Here is a 25,017-nt window from a genome sequence, read left to right on the forward strand (position 1 = left end):
TACCAACTCCATCCCTCTCTCACCTCCTCAATCTCGACAGACTCAGCTCTGTCCTGTTCCTCATGCTCCCATGTTGTTATTCTGTTTCTGCTGTGCCATGGAGGACCGGGACACCAAGCTGTGAGTGTTATTAACAGGTGTGTGTGTGTGGGGGGTTTCAGGTATGCCAGCCTGTATTTCTGCTGTGCCATAGAGAACCAGGACAACGAGCTGATCACACTAGAGATCATCCACAGATATGTGGAACTACTGGATAAGTATTTTGGCAGTGTACGTATCCATCTATTCTCTACTCTTTATTCTCTACTCTTTATTCCCTACTCCTTATTCCCTACTCCTTATTCCCTACTCCTTATTCCCTACTCCTTATTCCCTACTCCTTATTCCCTACTCCTTATTCCCTACTCCTTATTCCCTACTCCTTATTTCCTACTCCTTATTCCCTACTCCTTATTTCCTACTCCTTATTCCCTACTCCTTATTCCCTACTCCTTATTCCCTACTCCTTATTTCCTACTCCTTATTTCCTACTCCTTATTTCCTACTCCTTATTTCCTACTCCTTATTTCCTACTCCTTATTTCCTACTCCTTATTTCCTACTCCTTATTTCCTACTCCTTATTTCCTACTCCTTATTTCCTACTCCTTATTTCCTACTCCCTATTTCCTACTCCCTATTTCCTACTCCCTATTTCCTACTCCCTATTTCCTACTCCCTATTTCCTACTCCCTATTTCCTACTCCCTATTTCCTACTCCCTATTTCCTACTCCCTATTTCCTACTCCCTATTTCCTACTCCCTATTTCCTACTCCCTATTTCCTACTCCCTATTTCCTACTCCCTATTTCCTACTCCCTATTTCCTACTCCCTATTTCCTACTCTCTATTACCTACTCCCTACTCTCTACTCCCTACTCTCTATTACCTACTCTCTATTCCCTACTCTCTATTCCCTACTCTCTATTCCCTACTCTCTATTCCCTACTCTCTATTCCCTATTCCCTACTCTCTATTCCCTACTCTCTATTCCCTACTCTCTATTCCCTACTCTCTACTCTCTATTCCCTACTCTCTATTCCCTACTCTCTATTCCCTACTCTCTACTCCCTACTCTCTACTCCCTACTATCTACTCCCTACTCTCTTACCTACTCTCTATTCCCTACTCCCTACTCTCTACTCCCTACTCTCTACTCCCTACTCTCTATTCCCTACTCTCTATTCCCTACTCTCTATTCCCTATTCCCTACTCTCTATTCCCTACTCTCTATTCCCTACTCTCTATTCTCTATTCCCTACTCTCTATTCCCTACTCTCTATTCCCTACTCTCTATTCCCTATTCCTATTCCCTATTCCCTACTCTCTATTCCCTACTCTCTATTCCCTACTCTCTATTCTCTACTCTCTACTCTCTATTCCCTACTCCCTATTCCCTATTCCCTACTCTCTACTCTCTATTCCATACTCCCTACTCTCTTACCTACTCTCTACTCCCCACTCTCTATTCCCCATTCCCTACTCTCTATTCCCTACTCTCTATTCCCTACTCTCTATTCCCTACTCTCTATTCCCTACTCTCTATTCCCTACTCTCTACTCTCTACTCTCTATTCCCTACTCCCTATTCCCTATTCCCTACTCTCTACTCTCTATTCCATACTCCCTACTCTCTTACCTACTCTCTATTCCCTACTCTCTACTCCCTACTCTCTATTCCCTACTCTCTATTCCCTACTCTCTATTCCCTACTCTCTATTCCCTACTCTCTATTCCCTACTCTCTACTCTCTACTCTCTACTCTCTACTACCTACTCTCTACTACCTACTCTCTACTACCTACTACCTACTCTCTACTACCTACTACCTACTCTCTACTCCCTACTCCCTACTCCCTACTCCCTACTCCCTACTCCCTACTCCCTACTCCCTACTCCCTACTCTCTACTCTCTACTCCCTACTCTCTACTCTCTACTCCCTACTCCCTATTCCCTATTCCCTACTCTCTGTTCCATATTCCCTACTCTCTGTTCCATATTCCCTACTCTCTGTTCCATATTCCCTACTCTCTGTTCCATATTCTCTACTCCCTACTCTCTACTCCCTACTCCCTACTCTCTACTCCTACTCTCTACTCTCTACTCTCTACTCTCTACTCTCTACTCTCTACTCTCTACTACCTACTCTCTACTACCTACTCTCTACTACCTAATCTCTACTCCATACTCTCTACTCCATACTCCCTACTCTCTACTCTCTATTCTACTCTATTCCCTACTCTCTATTCCCTACTCTATTCCCTACTCTCTATTCCCTACTCTCTATTCCCTACTCTCTATTCCCTACTCTCTATTCCCTACTCTCTATTCCCTACTCTCTATTCCCTACTCTCTATTCCCCACTCTCTATTCCCCACTCTCTATTCCCCACTCTCTATTCCCTACTCTCTATTCCCTACTCTCTATTCCCTACTCTCTATTCCCTACTCTCTATTTCCTACTCCCTATTTCCTACTCCCTATTTCCTACTCCCTATTTCCTACTCCCTATTTCCTACTCCCTATTTCCTACTCCCTATTTCCTACTCCCTATTTCCTACTCCCTATTTCCTACTCCCTACTCTCTATTCCCTACTCTCTACTCCCTACTATCTACTCCCTACTATCTACTCCCTACTCTCTTACCTACTCTCTACTCTCTTACCTACTCTCTATTCCCTACTCTCTATTCCCTACTCCCTACTCTCTATTCCCTATTCCCTACTCTCTATTCCCTACTCTCTATTCCCTACTCTCTATTCCCTACTCTCTACTCCCTACTCTCTACTCTCTATTCCCTACTCTCTACTCCCTACTATCTACTCCCTACTCTCTATTCCCTACTCTCTATTCCCTACTCTCTATTCCCTACTCTCTACTCTCTATTCCCTACTCTCTACTCCCTACTATCTACTCCCTACTATCTACTCCCTACTCTCTTACCTACTCCCTACTCTCTTACCTACTCCCTACTCTCTTACCTACTCTCTCTTACCTACTCTCTATTCCCTACTCTCTATTCGCTACTCTCTATTCGCTACTCTCTACTCTCTATTCCCTACTCTCTATTCCCTACTCTCTATTCCCTACTCTCTATTCCCTACTCTCTATTCCCTACTCTCTATTCCCTACTCTCTATTCCCTACTCTCTACTCTCTACTCCCTACTCTCTATTCCCTACTCCCTATTCCCTACTCTCTACTCTCTATTCCATACTCCCTACTCTCTTACCTACTCTCTACTCCCCACTCTCTATTCCCCATTCCCTACTCTCTATTCCCTACTCTCTATTCCCTACTCTCTATTCCCTACTCTCTATTCCCTACTCTCTATTCCCTACTCTCTATTCCCTACTCTCTATTCCCTACTCTCTATTCCCTACTCTCTATTCCCTACTCTCTACTCTCTACTCCCTACTCTCTATTCCCTACTCTCTATTCCCTACTCCCTATTCCCTATTCCCTACTCCCTACTCCCTACTCCCTACTCCCTACTCCCTACTCCCTACTCCCTACTCCCTACTCTCTACTCTCTACTCTCTACTCTCTACTCCCTATTCCCTATTCCCTACTCTCTGTTCCATATTCCCTACTCTCTGTTCCATATTCCCTACTCTCTACTCCCTACTCCCTACTCCCTACTCTCTACTCTCTACTCCCTACTCTCTACTCTCTACTCTCTACTCCCTACTCCCTACTCTCTACTCTCTACTCTCTACTCTCTACTCTCTACTACATACTCTCTACTCCCTACTCTCTACTCCCTACTCTCTACTCCCTACTCTCTACTCCCTACTCCCTACTCCCTATTTCCTACTCCCTATTTCCTACTCCCTATTTCCTACTCCCTATTTCCTACTCCTTATTTCCTACTCCTTATTTCCTACTCCTTATTTCCTACTCCTTATTTCCTACTCCCTATTTCCTACTCCCTATTTCCTACTCCCTATTTCCTACTCCCTATTTCCTACTCCCTATTTCCTACTCCCTATTTCCTACTCCCTATTTCCTACTCCCTATTTCCTACTCTCTATTACCTACTCCCTACTCTCTACTCCCTACTCTCTATTACCTACTCTCTATTCCCTACTCTCTATTCCCTACTCTCTATTACCTACTCTCTATTCCCTACTCCCTACTCTCTATTCCCTACTCTCTATTCCCTACTCTCTATTCCCTACTCTCTATTCCCTACTCTCTACTCTCTATTCCCTACTCTCTATTCCCTACTCTCTACTCCCTACTCTCTACTCCCTACTATCTACTCCCTACTCTCTTACCTACTCTCTATTCCCTACTCCCTACTCTCTACTCCCTACTCTCTACTCCCTACTCTCTATTCCCTACTCTCTATTCCCTACTCTCTATTCCCTATTCCCTACTCTCTATTCCCTACTCTCTATTCCCTATTCCCTACTCTCTATTCCCTACTCTCTATTCCCTACTCTCTATTCCCTACTCTCTATTCCCTACTCTCTATTCCCTATTCCCTACTCTCTATTCCCTACTCTCTATTCCCTACTCTCTATTCCCTACTCTCTATTCTCTACTCTCTACTCTCTATTCCCTACTCCCTATTCCCTATTCCCTACTCTCTACTCTCTATTCCATACTCCCTACTCTCTTACCTACTCTCTACTCCCCACTCTCTATTCCCCATTCCCTACTCTCTATTCCCTACTCTCTATTCCCTACTCTCTATTCCCTACTCTCTATTCCCTACTCTCTATTCCCTACTCTCTACTCTCTACTCTCTATTCCCTACTCCCTATTCCCTATTCCCTACTCTCTACTCTCTATTCCATACTCCCTACTCTCTTACCTACTCTCTATTCCCTACTCTCTACTCCCTACTCTCTATTCCCTACTCTCTATTCCCTACTCTCTATTCCCTACTCTCTATTCCCTACTCTCTATTCCCTACTCTCTATTCCCTACTCTCTATTCCCTACTCTCTACTCTCTACTCTCTACTCTCTACTACCTACTCTCTACTACCTACTCCCTACTACTCCCTACTCTCTACTCTCTACTCTCTACTCCCTACTCCCTACTCCCTACTCTCTACTCTCTACTCCCTACTCCCTATTCCCTATTCCCTACTCTCTGTTCCATATTCCCTACTCTCTGTTCCATATTCCCTACTCTCTGTTCCATATTCCCTACTCTCTGTTCCATATTCCCTACTCTCTACTCTCTACTCCCTACTCTCTACTCCCTACTCTCTACTCTCTACTCCCTACTCTCTACTCTCTACTCTCTACTCTCTACTCTCTACTCTCTACTCTCTACTCTCTACTACCTACTCTCTACTCTCTACTCTCTACTACCTACTCTCTACTACCTACTCTCTACTACCTAATCTCTACTCCATACTCTCTACTCCATACTCCCTACTCTCTACTCTCTACTCTCTATTCCCTACTCTCTATTCCCTACTCTCTATTCCCTACTCTCTATTCCCTACTCTCTATTCCCTACTCTCTATTCCCTACTCTCTATTCCCTACTCTCTATTCCCTACTCTCTATTCCCTACTCTCTATTCCCCACTCTCTATTCCCCACTCTCTATTCCCCACTCTCTATTCCCTACTCTCTATTCCCCACTCTCTATTCCCTACTCTCTATTCCCTACTCTCTATTTCCTACTCCCTATTTCCTACTCCCTATTTCCTACTCCCTATTTCCTACTCCCTATTTCCTACTCCCTATTTCCTACTCCCTATTTCCTACTCCCTATTTCCTACTCCCTATTTCCTACTCCCTATTTCCTACTCCCTATTTCCTACTCCCTACTCTCTATTCCCTACTCTCTACTCCCTACTATCTACTCCCTACTATCTACTCCCTACTCTCTTACCTACTCTCTACTCTCTTACCTACTCTCTATTCCCTACTCTCTATTCCCTACTCCCTACTCTCTATTCCCTACTCCCTACTCTCTATTCCCTATTCCCTACTCTCTATTCCCTACTCTCTATTCCCTACTCTCTACTCCCTACTCTCTACTCTCTATTCCCTACTCTCTACTCCCTACTATCTACTCCCTACTCTCTATTCCCTACTCTCTATTCCCTACTCTCTATTCCCTACTCTCTACTCTCTATTCCCTACTCTCTACTCCCTACTATCTACTCCCTACTATCTACTCCCTACTCTCTTACCTACTCCCTACTCTCTTACCTACTCTCTCTTACCTACTCTCTATTCCCTACTCTCTATTCGCTACTCTCTATTCGCTACTCTCTACTCTCTATTCCCTACTCTCTATTCCCTACTCTCTATTCCCTACTCTCTATTCCCTACTCTCTATTCCCTACTCTCTATTCCCTACTCTCTATTCCCTACTCTCTATTCCCTACTCCCTATTCCCTACTCTCTACTCTCTATTCCATACTCCCTACTCTCTTACCTACTCTCTACTCCCCACTCTCTATTCCCCATTCCCTACTCTCTATTCCCTACTCTCTATTCCCTACTCTCTATTCCCTACTCTCTATTCCCTACTCTCTATTCCCTACTCTCTATTCCCTACTCTCTATTCCCTACTCTCTATTCCCTACTCTCTACTCTCTACTCCCTACTCTCTATTCCCTACTCTCTATTCCCTACTCCCTATTCCCTATTCCCTATTCCCTACTCCCTACTCCCTACTCCCTACTCCCTACTCCCTACTCCCTACTCCCTACTCCCTACTCTCTACTCTCTACTCTCTACTCTCTACTCTCTACTCCCTATTCCCTATTCCCTACTCTCTGTTCCATATTCCCTACTCTCTGTTCCATATTCCCTACTCTCTACTCCCTACTCCCTACTCCCTACTCTCTACTCTCTACTCCCTACTCTCTACTCTCTACTCTCTACTCCCTACTCCCTACTCTCTACTCTCTACTCTCTACTCTCTACTCTCTACTCCCTACTCTCTACTACATACTCTCTACTACATACTCTCTACTCCCTACTCTCTACTCCCTACTCTCTACTCCCTACTCTCTACTCCCTACTCTCTACTCCCTACTCCCTATTTCCTACTCCCTATTTCCTACTCCCTATTTCCTACTCCCTATTTCCTACTCCCTATTTCCTACTCCCTATTTCCTACTCCCTATTTCCTACTCCCTATTTCCTACTCCCTATTTCCTACTCCCTATTTCCTACTCCCTATTTCCTACTCCCTTCCTATTTTTCCTACTCCCTATTTCCTACTCCCTATTTCCTACTCCCTATTTCCTACTCCCTATTTCCTACTCCCTATTTCCTACTCCCTATTTCCTACTCCCTATTTCCTACTCCCTATTTCCTACTCCCTATTTCCTACTACTCCCTATTTCCTACTCCCTATTTCCTACTCCCTATTTCCTACTCCTATTTCCTACTCCCCCTATTTCCTACTCCCTATTTCCTACTCCCTATTTCCTATTCCCTATTTCCTACTCCCTATTCCCTACTCTCTATTCCCTACTCTCTATTCCCTACTCTCTATTCCCTACTCTCTATTCCCTACTCCCTACTCTCTACTCTCTACTCTCTACTCTCTACTCTCTACTCTCTACTCCCTACTCCCTACTCCCTACTCTCTACTCTCTACTCTCTACTCTCTACTCTCTACTCTCTACTCTCTACTACCTACTCCCTATTCTCTACTCCATACTCTCTACTCCATACTCTCTACTCCATACTCCCTACTCTCTACTCCCTACTCTCTACTCCCTACTCTCTACTCCCTACTCCCTATTCCCTACTCCCTATTCCCTACTCTCTGTTCCATATTCCCTACTCCCTACTCCCTACTCTCTACTCTCTACTCTCTACTCTCTACTCTCTACTACCTACTCCCTATTCTCTACTCCATACTCTCTACTCCATACTCCCTACTCCATACTCCCTACTCTCTACTCCCTACTCTCTACTCCCTACTCTCTACTCTCTACTCCCTACTCCCTATTCCCTACTCCCTATTCCCTACTCTCTGTTCCATATTCCCTACTCCCTACTCCCTACTCCCTACTCTCTACTCTCTACTCTCTACTCCCTACTCTCTACTCTCTACTCTCTATTCCCTACTCTCTATTCCATATTCCCTACTCTCTATCCCCTACTCTCTATTCCATATTCCCTACTCTCTATCCCCTACTCTCTATTCCCTACTATCTATTCCATATTCCCTACTCTCTATCCCCTACTCTTTATTCCCTACTCTCTATTCCCTACTCTCTATTCCCTACTCTCTAATGATTATAACAGTGATTCTGATCCAACCATTAATGCATACATTGTTGTGCCCCTGGCCTGAGAGGATGGAAGTTCAATATGTAGCTAGATGTAGAAGGCTAATGTCAACTAGCTAACGTGGCCCATGAAAGGAAGTTAGGCTAGCGAGGACTGTATGACAGTCACAGACCGTTTTGTCAACATTGGCGTATCTAGGGTTATGTTAGTCAACATTTTTCTTCTACACACATTTCTACATTTGACATTTGAGTTATTTAGTGGATGCTCTTATCCAGAGCCACTTGCAGACTGAGTGCACATGTTCATACCGGTCCCGCGTGGAAAAGTGGAGGCAGCTCCTGTTTTCTTTGCGACTTGTGGTAACTTTACGTAGTTCTAAATCAATAGTTGTTTAGTTGTCTGAAAATGTGGGAAATATGACCTTGCTTCACCATGCTGTCATTTTTTATTAAGGTATCTTTGACAAATGGGTACTTTTTCCACCACTGTGTGTGTGTGCTCTAGGTGTGTGAGCTGGACATCATATTTAACTTTGAGAAGGCCTACTTCATCCTGGATGAGTTCTTGCTGGGAGGAGAGGCTCAGGACACGTCAAAGAAGAATGTACTAAAGGCTATAGAACAAGCTGACCTACTGCAGGAGGTAAAATACCTCACTGACCCCAAGACAGGGACCTCTCTAATCTACGATAACCCAGACATCTCTCTCTCTCTCTCTCTCACTATTGCCTTGTTTTCTATGCTATGATTTACAGAATGTAGACTTTCAGATCCATCTCTTCCCAGGTACAGTCCATGAACCCGCAGGACCCAGACCACATGGCCTTTAGCATCAGACCCAGACCACATGGCCTTTAGCATCAGACCCGGGGTACATGGCCTTTAGCATCAGACCCGGGGTACATGGCCTTTAGCGTCAGACCCGGGGTACATGGCCTTTAGCGTCAGACCCGGGGTACATGGCCTTTAGCGTCAGACCCGGGGTACATGGCCTTTAGCGTCAGACCCGGGGTACATGGCCTTTAGCGTCAGACCCGGGGTACATGGCCTTTAGCGTCAGACCCGGGTACATGGCCTTTAGCGTCAGACCCGGGGTACATGGCCTTTAGCGTCAGACCCGGGGTACATGGCCTTTAGCGTCAGACCCGGGGTACATGGCCTTTAGCGTCAGACCCGGGGTACATGGCCTTTAGCGTCAGACCCGGGGTACATGGCCTTTAGCGTCAGACCCGGGGTACATGGCCTTTAGCGTCAGACCCGGGGTACATGGCCTTTAGCGTCAGACCCGGGGTACATGGCCTTTAGCGTCAGACCCGGGGTACATGGCCTTTAGCGTCAGACCCGGGGTACATGGCCTTCATATTTACTGGATTGGTTCAACAGTGCAGAAGAGAACCTCCCCCGACAGTTTTTTTCCTCTCTGCTCAGCTGACCACTGAGAAACCCCTCTGATTGGCAGGTTGTGTGTTTGTAGATCCAGAATGAGGACTGGGGAGGTTTACCTAATGAGGAGATCTTATAGCGGACTGGAGTACTTCCCCTTTACACCAGGTCCTGCTGGGTAAATACCATGGTGCAATGTGTTCAGAGTGGAGTGTTGTATGACTGATACAGTCAGCCAGTCAATCATCAGTCTGCATGTTATGAATCAGCCAGTCAGTCATCAGTCTGCATCGTGTGAACCAGCCAGCCAGTCAGCTTAGTGTAAGCCAGCCAATCAGTCAGTCAGCCAGCATGGTTTGAACCAGTCAGTCAGTCAGCCAGCATGGTTTGAACCAGTCAGTCAGTCAGCCAGCATGGTTTGAACCAGTCAGTCAGTCAGTCAGCCAGCATGGTTTGAACCAGTCAGTCAGTCAGTCAGCCAGCATGGTTTGAACCAGTCAGTCAGTCAGTCAGCCAGCATGGTTTGAACCAGCCAGTCAGTCAGTCAGTCTGCATGGTGTGAACCAGCCAGCCAGTCAGCCAGCATGGTTTGGACCAGCCAGTCAGTAGTCAGCCGGTGATTGTCAGTATGGTGTGAACCAGCTAGCCAGTCAGCATGATATGAACCAGCCAGTCAATCACTTTACATGGTGTTCAGTGTGCTGTATTCGGTGACTGCATGTAGCATACTGTTTACCTTGTAATGCTATGGGGAAAGTAGATGGCAACAGCCAGTCAGTCATCATCGGACATGAACCCAAACTGGACGGCTTTTGGCCATGTCTGAGTATCTAAGTGTTCAGCAGTGGGCATATATCAGAGGAGGGGAGAAAACATTCCAGTGAAATGAGAATGGGGGCTTAGGTCGCTAGAAGTAGTGTATGCCATAGGGTAGCGCATGATGCACTAATTAATATGGAGGAAGGAAGGCATACCACAGGGCTTATGATGAAACTATTTTAATGAAACTGTGGAGCAGCTCAGGGGTATTGTAGAGTAAGCAACCACAACGCTTTGTTAAAATACTGGCGTCTGAGCCGATTCTAAATACACACTCAGCACTACATGAATAAGGAAAGTTTCTCTTTGTATACTGATTGGATAAGGAAGGTTTCTCTCTGTATTCTGAATGGATAAGAAAGGTTTCTCTCTGTATACTGATTGGATAAAGAAAGTTTCTCTGTATACAGATTGGATAAGGTTTAAGGGGCGGCAGGGTAGCCCAGTGGTGAGAGCGTCGAACTAGTAACCGAAAGGTTGCAGGTACAAACCTGTCGTTCTGCCCCTGAACAGGCAGTTAACCCACTGTTCCCAGGCCAGTTAACCCACTGTTCCCAGGCCAGTTAACCCACTGTTCCCAGGCCAGTTAACCCACTGTTCCCAGGCCAGTTAACCCACTGTTCCTAGGCCAGTTAACCCACTGTTCCTAGTCCAGTTAACCCACTGTTCCTAGGCCGTCATTGAAAATAATAATTTGTTCTAACTGACTTGCCTGGTTAAATAAAGGTTAAACAAGGGAGCTCTGCTTACCATGCATACAGGTTCTTAAAGTTTGGGTTGAGTGACAAAATAAGAGGTCAACAGCAGGTTGCTAGTTTTATTTTCTCCTTTTCCACCGCTACTCAACCTCAGACTTCTATCTCTAAAGACTGGTGAAAGGATAAGAAGCACACGGGAGAACACAATGAAATATACAAACAAACAAAAACGTATTTCGGTGCAGGGCCGAGGGAAGCGCGACTAGGGTGGACATTTTTTCAGCCGGTGATTGTCAAGCAAACAACTGCCGGTCTCAATTGACACATTTAGCATCTCCTGGCTTCCAAACCTTTGGAACATTTAAAACAGACAAATAAATCCATGTGATATAGTCTACACCATCACAATAAATCCATGTGATATAGTCTACACCATCACAATAAATCCATGTGATATAGTCTACACCATCACAATAAATCCATGTGATATAGTCTACACCATCACAATAAATCCATGTGATATAGTCTACACCATCACAATAAATCCATGTGATATAGTCTACACCATCACAATAAATCCATGTGATATAGTCTACACCATCACAATAAATCCATGTAATATAGTCTGTCTACACCATCACAATAAATCCATGTGATAGTCTACACCATCACAATAAATCCATGTAATATAGTCTACCTACACCATCACAATAAATCCATGTAATATAGTCTACCTACACCATCACAATAAATCCATGTAATATAGTCTACCTACACCATCACAATAAATCCATGTAATATAGTCTACCTACACCATCACAATAAATCCATGTGATAGTCTACACCATCACAATAAATCCATGTAATATAGTCTACACCATCACAATAAATCCATGTAATATAGTCTACCTACACCATCACAATAAATCCATGTGATATAGTCTACCTACACCATCACAATAAATCCATGTAATATAGTCTACACCATCACAATAAATCCATGTGATATAGTCTACCTACACCATCACAATAAATCCATGTGATATAGTCTACCTACACCATCACAATAAATCCATGTGATATAGTCTACCTACACCATCACAATAAATCCATGTAATATAGTCTACACCATCACAATAAATCCATGTGATATAGTCTACACCATCACAATAAATCCATGTAATATAGTCTGTCTACACCATCACAATAAATCCATGTAATATAGTCTGTCTACACCATCACAATAAATCCATGTAATATAGTCTGTCTACACCATCACAATAAATCCATGTAATATAGTCTACACCATCACAATAAATCCATGTAATATAGTCTACACCATCACAATAAATCCATGTGATATAGTCTACACCATCACAATAAATCCATGTGATATAGTCTACACCATCACAATAAATCCATGTAATATAGTCTACACCATCACAATAAATCCATGTAATATAGTCTACACCATCACAATAAATCCATGTGATATAGTCTACACCATCACAATAAATCCATGTGATATAGTCTACACCATCACAATAAATCCATGTGATATAGTCTACACCATCACAATAAATCCATGTGATATAGTCTACACCATCACAATAAATCCATGTGATATAGTCTACACCATCACAATAAATCCATGTGATATAGTCTACACCATCACAATAAATCCATGTGATATAGTCTGTCTACACCATCACAATAAATCCATGTGATATAGTCTACCTACACCATCACAATAAATCCATGTAATATAGTCTACCTACACCATCACAATAAATCCATGTGATATAGTCTACCTACACCATCACAATAAATCCATGTGATATAGTCTACACCATCACAATAAATCCATGTGATATAGTCTACACCATCACAATAAATCCATGTGATATAGTCTACACCATCACAATAAATCCATGTGATATAGTCTACACCATCACAATAAATCCATGTGATATAGTCTACACCATCACAATAAATCCATGTAATATAGTCTACACCATCACAATAAATCCATGTAATATAGTCTACCTACACCATCACAATAAATCCATGTAATATAGTCTACCTACACCATCACAATAAATCCATGTGATATAGTCTACCTACACCATCACAATAAATCCATGTGATATAGTCTACACCATCACAATAAATCCATGTAATATAGTCTACACCATCACAATAAATCCATGTAATATAGTCTACACCATCACAATAAATCCATGTGATATAGTCTACACCATCACAATAAATCCATGTAATATAGTCTACAGCAACACAATAAATCCATGTAATATAGTCTACCTACACCATCACAATAAATCCATGTAATATAGTCTACCTACACCATCACAATAAATCCATGTAATATAGTCTACCTACACTATCACAATAAATCCATGTGATATAGTCTACACCATCACAATAAATCCATGTGATATAGTCTACCTACACCATCACAATAAATCCATGTAATAGTCTACAGCATCACAATAAATCCATGTAATATAGTCTACCTACACAATCACAATAAATCCATGTAATATAGTCTACCTACACTATCACAATAAATCCATGTAATATAGTCTACCTACACCATCACAATAAATCCATGTAATATAGTCTACACCATCACAATAAATCCATGTAATATAGTCTACCTACACAATCACAATAAATCCATGTAATATAGTCTACCTACACCATCACAATAAATCCATGTAATATAGTCTACACCATCACAATAAATCCATGTAATATAGTCTACCTACACAATCACAATAAATCCATGTAATATAGTCTACCTACACAATCACAATAAATCCATGTAATATAGTCTACCTACACTATCACAATAAATCCATGTAATATAGTCTACCTACACCATCACAATAAATCCATGTGATATAGTCTACACCATCACAATAAATCCATGTGATATAGTCTACCTACACCATCACAATAAATCAATGTAATATAGTCTACAGCATCACAATAAATCCATGTAATATAGTCTACCTACACCATCACAATAAATCCATGTGATATAGTCTACCTACACCATCACAATAAATCCATGTGATATAGTCTACAGCATCACAATAAATCCATGTAATATAGTCTACCTACACCATCACAATAAATCCATGTGATATAGTCTACCTACACCATCACAATAAATCCATGTGATATAGTCTACCTACACCATCACAATAAATCCATGTGATATAGTCTACCTACACCATCACAATAAATCAATGTAATATAGTCTACAGCATCACAATAAATCCATGTAATATAGTCTACCTACACCATCACAATAAATCAATGTAATATAGTCTACCTACACCATCACAATAAATCAATGTAATATAGTCTACAGCATCACAATAAATCCATGTAATATAGTCTACCTACACCATCACAATAAATCCATGTGATATAGTCTACCTACACCATCACAATAAATCCATGTGATATAGTCTACACCATCACAATAAATCCATGTAATATAGTCTACACCATCACAATAAATCCATGTGATATAGTCTACACCATCACAATAAATCCATGTAATATAGTCTACAGCAACACAATAAATCCATGTAATATAGTCTACCTACACCATCACAATAAATCCATGTAATATAGTCTACCTACACCATCACAATAAATCCATGTAATATAGTCTACCTACACTATCACAATAAATCCATGTGATATAGTCTACACCATCACAATAAATCCATGTGATATAGTCTACCTACACCATCACAATAAATCCATGTAATATAGTCTACCTACACCATCACAATAAATCCATGTAATAGTCTACAGCATCACAATAAATCCATGTAATAGTCTACACCATCACAATAAATCCATGTAATATAGTCTACCTACACCATCACAATAAATCCATGTAATATAGTCTACCTACACAATCACAATAAATCCATGTAATATAGTCTACCTACACTATCACAATAAATCCATGTAATATAGTCTACCTACACCATCACAATAAATCCATGTAATATAGTCTACACCATCACAATAAATCCATGTAATATAGTCTACCTACACAATCACAATAAATCCATGTAATATAGTCTACCTACACCATCACAATAAATCCATGTAATATAGTCTACACCATCACAATAAATCCATGTAATATAGTCTACCTACACAATCACAATAAATCCATGTAATATAGTCTACCTACACAATCACAATAAATCCATGTAATATAGTCTACCTACACTATCACAATAAATCCATGTAATATAGTCTACCTACACCATCACAATAAATCCATGTGATATAGTCTACACCATCACAATAAATCCATGTGATATAGTCTACCTACACCATCACAATAAATCAATGTAATATAGTCTACAGCATCACAATAAATCCATGTAATATAGTCTACCTACACAATCACAATAAATCCATGTAATATAGTCTACCTACACTATCACAATAAATCCATGTAATATAGTCTACCTACACCATCACAATAAATCCATGTAATATAGTCTACACCATCACAATAAATCCATGTGATATAGTCTACAGCAACACAATAAATCCATGTAATATAGTCTACCTACACCATCACAATAAATCCATGTAATATAGTCTACCTACACTATCACAATAAATCCATGTAATATAGTCTACCTACACCATCACAATAAATCCATGTAATATAGTCTACACCATCACAATAAATCCATGTAATATAGTCTACCTACACCATCACAATAAATCCATGTAATATAGTCTACCTATACCATCACAATAAATCCATGTAATATAGTCTACCTATACCATCACAATAAATCCATGTAATATAGTCTACCTACACCATCACAATAAATCCATGTAATATAGTCTACCTACAATATCACAATAAATCCATGTGATATAGTCTACCTACACCATCACAATAAATCCATGTAATATAGTCTACCTACACCATCACAATAAATCCATGTAATATAGTCTACCTATACCATCACAATAAATCCATGTAATATAGTCTACCTACACCATCACAATAAATCCATGTAATATAGTCTACCTACACCATCACAATAAATCCATGTAATATAGTCTACCTACACCATCACAATAAATCCATGTAATATAGTCTACCTACACATCACAATAAATCACCATCACAATAAATCCATGTAATATAGTCTACACCATCACAATAAATCCATGTGATATAGTCTACCTACACCATCACAATAAATCCATGTAATATAGTCTACCTACACCATCACAATAAATCCATGTAATATAGTCTACCTATACCATCACAATAAATCCATGTAATATAGTCTACCTACACCATCACAATAAATCCATGTAATATAGTCTACCTACACCATCACAATAAATCCATGTAATATAGTCTACCTACACCATCACAATAAATCCATGTAATATAGTCTACCTATACCATCACAATAAATCCATGTAATATAGTCTACCTATACCATCACAATAAATCCATGTAATATAGTCTACCTACACCATCACAATAAATCCATGTAATATAGTCTACCTACAATATCACAATAAATCCATGTGATATAGTCTACCTACACCATCACAATAAATCCATGTAATATAGTCTACCTACACCATCACAATAAATCCATGTAATATAGTCTACCTATACCATCACAATAAATCCATGTAATATAGTCTACCTACACCATCACAATAAATCCATGTAATATAGTCTACCTACACCATCACAATAAATCCATGTAATATAGTCTACACCATCACAATAAATCCATGTAATATAGTCTACACCATCACAATAAATCCATGTAATATAGTCTACACCATCACAATAAATCCATGTAATATAGTCTACACCATCACAATAAATCCATGTAATATAGTCTACACCATCACAATAAATCCATGTAATATAGTCTACACCATCACAATAAATCCATGTAATATAGTCTACACCATCACAATAAATCCATTATTTATTTTAGACCGGTCTAAAGAAATATGACATGAAGAAAATGTCATCTATTTCAGAAGAACAGAATAGCATACTCTTAATTGTCTTATGTTAGGGCCTGATGTGGCTTTAACAAAGAAACAGGTCCTCCTATATTCTTCATGTAGAGTTATTAATGTAACTTTAGTTGTTCTACAAATGTTGGGCTATAAATGTTTTGATGTTTAATATATTGTAAGGCTGTATGATGAGACTCTAATGATGATTTGAAAAAAGTAGCTTGAAAGGCATGAGTTCTGCTTAGTTTTTTTGCGCAGGCTGTACACACTTCATCAGTTTCTCATTCACAATAAGACAAGAACATGATAATGCCTCGAATTTTCCGGCAACATCCCCTTTGTGTGGCTGTAATGCCCCTCCCCTCCCCCCCAAAAAACATTCTTGTGAGACATGATAGATCCCAAATTAATACAACCACTAGCATCCCCAAAACTTTGAGCAATGAGTTTGACGCAACAGATCAGAACATTTAGCTTAAAATGTTAAACTATTAGGCTATTTCTTCACATTATAACCGCAGCAATACGCACACAGCAGTAAGCTATAAGCGCACACAGCAGTAGGCTATTATGTTCCAAAATGCAATACATTTGCACGAAAACACCATTCTCAAAAGTGACCGCAAATGTGAATATGCATCTAATGCTTTTATTACAAAGGGGCATTTTTATGGTGAAAATGATCTTCCCCAAACTGGAAACTCAGGTTGTTGTCCTGGCACCACACGGCCAGGTCTCTGACCTCCTCCTGTCCTCCTCCTTACATCAGCTGATATCTCAAAGTGCTGTACAGAAACCGAGCCTAAAACCCCAGACAGCTAGCAATGCAGGTGTAGATGCACAGTGGCTAGGAAAAACTCCCTAGAAAGGCCAGAACCTAGGAAGAAACCTAGAGGAACCAGGCTATGAGGGGTGGCCAGTCCTCTTTGGGCTGTGCCGGGTGGAGATTATAACAGAACATAGCCAAGATGTTCAAATGTTCATAGATGACCAGCAGGGTCAAATAATAATAATCACAGTGGTTGTTGAGGGTGCAACAGGTCAGCACCTCAGGAGTAAATGTCAGTTGGATTTTCATAGACGATCATTCGGAGTATCTCTACCGCTCCTGCTGTCTCTAGAGAGTTGAAAACAGCAGGTGTGGGACAGATAGCACGTCCGGTGAACAGGTCACGACGTTGCCGGTGTCTCGACATTGTCGGTGATCAGGCCTACCACTGTGTCATCTGAAAATGTAATGATGGTGTTTGAGTCGTGCCTGGCCGTGAAGCTATGAGTGAACAAGGAGTACAGGAGGGGAATGATCCCCAAAGATCCATCACATCTCACAAAAACATTTTCAACATACATCTGTAAAATGATAGTCTAGAAACTAAAGTTGTCTTCCTTTCAGGATTCCATGTCTTCTCCCTGGACCTCCTCAATGTCCACCTCTTGAACAGACTCCCAGGCCTCATCTTCACTGTCACTTTCCAACCTTCTTGAGTTTGGCTCATTGTCAGGCTCAAAAAGCCTCAAATTTGCTCACATGACCAGCAATGTTTCAACTCTTGTATTTGTCAGCCTGTTGCATGCTTTGGTGTGTGTGTTCCCAAACAAGGACCAGTTGCGCTCTGAGGCGGCTGATGTTGGTGGGATTTGGAGGATGATGGAGGCAACAGGGGAAAGAGCCTCAGATTCACAAAGTCCCTTCCACCAGGTGGCTGATGAGATATGTTGGCATGACTGCCATATTGCATCTCCATCCAAAGCCCTTGTTTGGAAGTGTACTTCACCAGACTGCCAAGAACCTTGCCCTCATCCAGGACAAGGTGGGGAGACACGGTAGTGATGACACCATCGGCCTTGTTGATCTCTGCACCAGACAAGATGCTCTTGCATGCTTGGGGTCCAACATGTACGCTGTGGTGTGTATGGGCTTCAGGCAGAAGTCTTCATGCTTTTTGATGTATTTCAGAACTGCAGTTTCCTCTGCTTGGAGAAACAGTGAAGTGGGCAGGGCAGTATGGATTTATTATCTCACATCTGCAAGCAGAGTTTGAACATCAGACAGGATGGCATTGTCTCCCTAATTCCGTGTAATGGCTAATGCTGTAGGTTTCAGGAGTTTCAGGCTGCTTACCACTCTCTCCCAAAATACATCATCCAGGAGGATCCTCTTGATGGGGCTGTCCATATCGGCAGACTGTGATATGGCCATTTCTCAGAGAGACTCCTTCCCCTCCAGGAGACTGTCAAACATGATGACAACACCACCCCAACTGGGCAGCTTCAATGTGGTGCTCTTATTCTTCTCACTTTGCTTGGTGAGGTAGATTGATGACCATTCACATACCTAAACATTTCCTTGGCTCTCTTGTAAAGTGTATCCATTGTATCAGTGCCATGATGTCCTTGAGGAGCAGATTCAATGCATGAGCAGCACAGCCAATGGGTGTGATGTGAGGGTAGGACTCCTCCACTTTAGACCAAACAGCCTTCAGGTTCGCAGCATTGTCTGTCACCAGTGCAAATACCTTCTGTGGTCCAAGGTCATTGATGACTGCCTACAGCTCATCTGTAATGTAGATACCGGTTTGTATGTTGTCCCTTGTGTCTGTGCTCTTGTAGAATACTGGTTGAGGGGTGGAGATGATGTAGTTAATTATTCCTTGCCCATGAACATTCGACCACCCATCAGGGATGATTGCAATACAGTCTGCTTTCTCTATGATTTGCTTGACCTTCACTTGAACTCTTTTGAACTCTGCATCTAGCAAATGAGTAGATAAAGCATGTCTGGTTGGAGGGGTGTATGCTGGGTGAAGAACATTCAGAAATCTCTTCCAATACACATTGCCTGTGAGCATCAGAGGTGAACCAGTTGCATACACAGCTCGAGCAAGACATTCATAAGTATTTCTCTGACTACGTTCCTCCATTGAGCCAAAAAAATGTATGATTCTAGGAGGACCATGAGCTGTTGCTATCAATAAGGTGTCTGATTCATCATTTACACCTCGAATAGAAGTAGAGGGGCTTTTGTCAGAGGTTGCTTGTTGTGAGCGCTGAGGGAACTTTATGCACTTGGCCAGATGTTTCTGCATCTTTGTTGCATTCTTCACATATGATTTGGCACAGTATTTGCAAATGTACACAGCTTTTCCTTTTACATTAGCTGCAGTGAAATGTCTCCGTCAGCACGTGGCATTTTCCTGTAAAGATGAAAAAAAAACAAGTTTAAAAAACATACAATTCCATGTACAGATAAATAGTTTGATTAGATGAACCTCTTGCTCCTACTGGATGCCAGACTGGATTAAAACCTCTTAAGTTGACCCGACACGCAGGCGTCCCAACTAGACACCTGGAAATGCAAATGCGCTACGCTAAATGCTAATAGCACTCGTTAAAACTCAAACTTTCATTAAAATACACATGCAGGTTACTGAATTAAAGCTACACTCGTTGTGAATCCAGGCAACGAGTCAGATTTCTAAAATGCTTTTCGGCGAAAGCATGAGCAGCTATTATCTGATAGCATGTAACACCCCAAAAGACCCGCAGGGGACGTAAACAAAATAATTAGCATAGTCGGCGCTACACAAAACGCACAAATAAAATAAAACATTCATTACCTTTGACCATCTTCTTTGTTGGCACTCCTAGATATCGATCTATGAAGACTGTGTGATCAAGGAAAAAAATAGCGTTTTATAACGTAACGTCATGTTTTAAAATTTAAAAAGTTGACGATAAACTTTCACAAAACACTTCTAAATACTTTTGTAATGCAACTTTAGGTATTAGTAAATGTCAATAAGTGATCAAATTGATCACGAGGCGATGTATATTCTATAGCTGTACGTCTGGAAATAATGTCCGGGTAAATCTCAACCAAAATATCCGGTCGGAGACCGGAAGAACTGCGCTGCCTCGTGTCTGTTTGACCAAGAAACAAATCGTAGGCAAATGACAAGACTGTTTACATCGTGTGGAAGCTGTAGGTATTGCAACCTCGGCCCCATTTAATGTGGTTCACGTTTAACAATGGGTTGAAGTGGCGCATGGATATATTTTCAGTGATCAGATTTTCCTGCACTTTTCGATGAAACGCACGTTCTGTTATAGTCACAGCTGTGATTTAACCAGTTTTATAAACATCTGAGTGTTTTCTATCCACACATACTAATCATATGCATATACTATATTCCTGGCATGAGTAGCAGGGCGCTGAAATGTTGCGCGATTTTTAACAGAATGTTCGAAAAAGTAGGGGGTAGGAGTAACAGGTTAAACAACTCCTTTGTAAGATAAATGTTTTAGTATGGAAACAGGTGAATTAACACTCCTCAATTAGCAGTCTCAATCAAGGTAAAACCCACATGGTAGCAAAAACTAACTATCAGAAATGAACAAGTTAGAAATGATTTAAACACACTTTGCTGTAGGCTACTATTTACTAATTAACAAAAAAGCATGCATGTCATAAAATATATTCACCCTACCCAGTATTGTAATCAAAACTTGGCAGAAAGCATGTAGTCCTTGGCTCAGACAGTGTAGTAGTGTGGGCTCAATGGCATCTCGTTAGTGTGCAAGATCTTGAGAATCAGCTGTGCATGTGATGGAATAATGCACTGTGCATGCAGAGGGTTGCAATTCCATTGAATTGGGGATAGTTTAACCACAATATGCTATGAATTTAAGCAAATATCTCCAAATTCTTGGGCTTAACTTCCCATGAAATATTTCCGGAAAGATTCTGACCCTTTGCAACCCTAGTCGTGCATCAACCCCTAGTTATGAACTCTGTTGGTCCTGTCTCAACCCCTAGTTATGAAGTCTGTTGGTCCTGTCTGAACCCCTAGTTATGAAGTCTGTTGGTCCTGTCTGAACCCCTAGTTATGAAGTCTGTTGGTCCTGTCTCAACCCCTAGTTATGAAGTCTGTTGGTCCTGTCTGAACCCCTAGTTATGAAGTCTGTTGGTCCTGTCTCAACCCCTAGTTATGAAGTCTGTTGGTCCTGTCTGAACCCCTAGTTATGAACTCTGTTGGTCCTGTCTGAACCCCTAGTTATGAACTCTGTTGGTCCTGTCTCAACCCCTAGTTATGAACTCTGTTGGTCCTGTCTGAACCCCTAGTTATGAAGTCTGTTGGTCCTGTCTCAACCCCTAGTTATGAAGTCTGTTGGTCCTGTCTCAACCCCTAGTTATGAAGTCTGTTGGTCCTGTCTCAACCCCTAGTTATGAAGTCTGTTGGTCCTGTCTGAACCCCTAGTTATGAAGTCTGTTGGTCCTGTCTCAACCCCTAGTTATGAAGTCTGTTGGTCCTGTCTCAACCCCTAGTTATGAACTCTGTTGGTCCTGTCTCAACCCCTAGTTATGAAGTCTGTTGGTCGTGTCCCAACCCCTAGTTATGAAGTCTGTTGTAACATTTCGTATTCGTGGAAAGCTAAATGTTTTTGTCACTGGGAAAAAGTGTGTGAGGGTTTGTGTCTGTGTTTTTGTCTCTGTGTACACTTGTCTAACCTGTAATCTTGTGAAGTCTGTTTAGCACTTTAAACAAATCTTAGGTTAAAGCCAACAATGATAGTTTGCCTTTACAGAGCCTTTTTAACTGTTCTTCAAAACCCTATTATTATTATTATAAAGGCCTTTATTCACAGTGTGCAGGTCTGTAGTCGATCACTCTATAAAGCTCTGCCTGCTGCTCCCTGTCCTGCTCCCTCTCATTGCCCAGTCATGTGGATGCTGTATGTGTCTGTCTGTCGTGGGTCGGGGTGGGACCTGGGATGGCTGTTGTCTTACAGCTGTGTGCATCTTTCTTCCCTCAGCCCCGTCATGAGTACTTTAATGTGCCTGTGTACTAAACGTCCACTACTGCTGTCAGCTACTGTCACCACTCCACTGCTGTCCTGTCCACTCTGCATGCGGAGCCCCTCCCCCAGCACATGGTCCCTCCAGCACCTGGCTCCTCATCCTCAGCCCCCTAAAGTGCCATGCTTTACCAACTGATCCACACAGGACTACGGCTACATCGTCAGAGGTCATTGGTCTACATTTTCAGTTTCTCACATACTTCCATCAGCTGATTCCACTGTTTGTTGTCTATCTGAAGAGGCCATGGTTTACTGTGTATAATACAACGGGTGGGTCTAATCCTGAATGCTGATTGGTTAAATCTGCATTCCAGCCGGTCTATTCCACAAGTGACTACCGGCAAAATCTATGCCGTTAAAATGCCTATTTACTCTGTTCCATCTGACTGAGCATTCCACTGTCTCATCAGCCCAGCTCATATTTCTTTTAGACTAACATTTAGTTTTAACAGAGGTGATTTGTATAAACATTTGCAACATTGTTTCAATATTCAAATTCAATCTCCATCTGTCCCATAGTGATGAACGTGTTGGGTGTCGGGATGAGACAGGCAGGCAGCTTTTCTCAGCCAGTCAAAATCATGAATCAGCATCATTTTTATGGATACAGTTGAAGTCTGAAGTTTACATACAGTTAGGTTGGAGTCATTAAAACTCGTTTTTCAACCACTCCACACATCTGTTTTTAACAAACTAGTTTTGGCAAGTTGGTTAGGACATCTACTTTGTGCATGACAAGTATTTTTTCCAACAATTGTTACAGACAGATTAATTCACTGTATCACAATTCCAGTGGGTCAGAAGTTTACATATACTAAGTTGAATGCCTTTAAACAGCTTGGAAAATTGCTGAAAATGATGGCTTTAGAAACTTCTGATAGGCTAATTGACATAATTTGAGTCAATTGGAAGTGTACCTGTGGATGTATTTCAAGGCCTACCTTCAATCTCAGTGCCTCTTTGCTTGACATCATGGGGAAAATCTAAAGAAATCAGCCAAGACCTTAGAAAGTCATCCTTGTGAGCACTTTCCAAACACCTGAAGCTACCATGTTCATCTGTACAAACAATAGTATGCAAGTATAAACACCATGGGACCACGTAGCCGTCATACTGCTCAGGAAGGAGACACGTTCTGTCTCCTAGAGATGAACGTACTTTGGTGCGAAAAGTGCAAATCAATCCCAGAACAACAGCAAAGGACCTTGTGAAGATGCTGGAGGAAACGGGTACAAAAGTATCTATATCCACAGTAAAACGAGTCCTATATCGACATAACCTGAAAGGCAGCTCAGCAAGGAAGAAGCCACTGCTCCAAAACCGCTATAAAAAAAGCCAGACTACGGTTTGCAACTGCACATGGGGACAAAGATCATACTTTTTGGAGAAATGTCTTCTGGTCTGATGGAACTGTTTGGCCATCGATATGTTTGGAGGGAAAAAATGGAGGTTTGCAAGCCGAAGAAAACCATCCCAACCGTGAAGCACAGTGGTGGCAGCATCATGTTGTGGGGGTGCTTTGCTGCAGAACGTACTGGTGCACTTCACAAAATAGATGGCATCATGAGGTTGGAAAATGATGTGGATATATTAAAGCAACATCAAGACATCAGTCTGGAAGTTAAAGCTTGGTCGCAAATGGGTCTTCCAAATGGACAATGACCCCAAGCATACTTCCAAAGTTTTGGCAAAATGGCTTAAGGACAACAAAGTCAAGATATTGGAGCGGCCATCACAAAGCCCTGACCTCAATCCCATACAAAATGTGTGGGCAGAACTGTGCGAGCAAGGAGGCCTACAAACCTGACTCTGTTACACCAGCTCTGTCAGGAGGAATGGGCCAAAATTCACCCAACTTATTGTGGGAAGCTTGTGGAAGGCTACCAAAAACGTTTGACCAAAGTTAAAATTTA

The 25,017-nt window shown here is 41.6% G+C and overlaps 1 protein-coding gene across 1 annotated transcript in view; it reads left to right on the forward strand.

Moving 5' to 3' along the window:
- Positions 1 to 23,771, forward strand: part of LOC123997213 (AP-1 complex subunit sigma-2-like) — a 46,264-nt gene extending 22,493 nt beyond the window's left edge. The window contains exons 3-5 of the mRNA XM_046301379.1: positions 162 to 270; positions 8,770 to 8,907; positions 23,060 to 23,771. Coding sequence (XP_046157335.1) covers positions 162 to 270; positions 8,770 to 8,907; positions 23,060 to 23,095 — 283 coding nt within the window. The 3' untranslated portion in view covers positions 23,096 to 23,771. The remainder of the gene's footprint in view (positions 1 to 161; positions 271 to 8,769; positions 8,908 to 23,059) is intronic.
- The last annotated feature ends 1,246 nt before the right edge of the window (positions 23,772 to 25,017 follow it).

The sequence above is a fragment of the Oncorhynchus gorbuscha genome, linkage group LG15 (assembly GCF_021184085.1).
Source record: "Oncorhynchus gorbuscha isolate QuinsamMale2020 ecotype Even-year linkage group LG15, OgorEven_v1.0, whole genome shotgun sequence".
Lineage (NCBI taxonomy): Eukaryota > Metazoa > Chordata > Actinopteri > Salmoniformes > Salmonidae > Oncorhynchus > Oncorhynchus gorbuscha.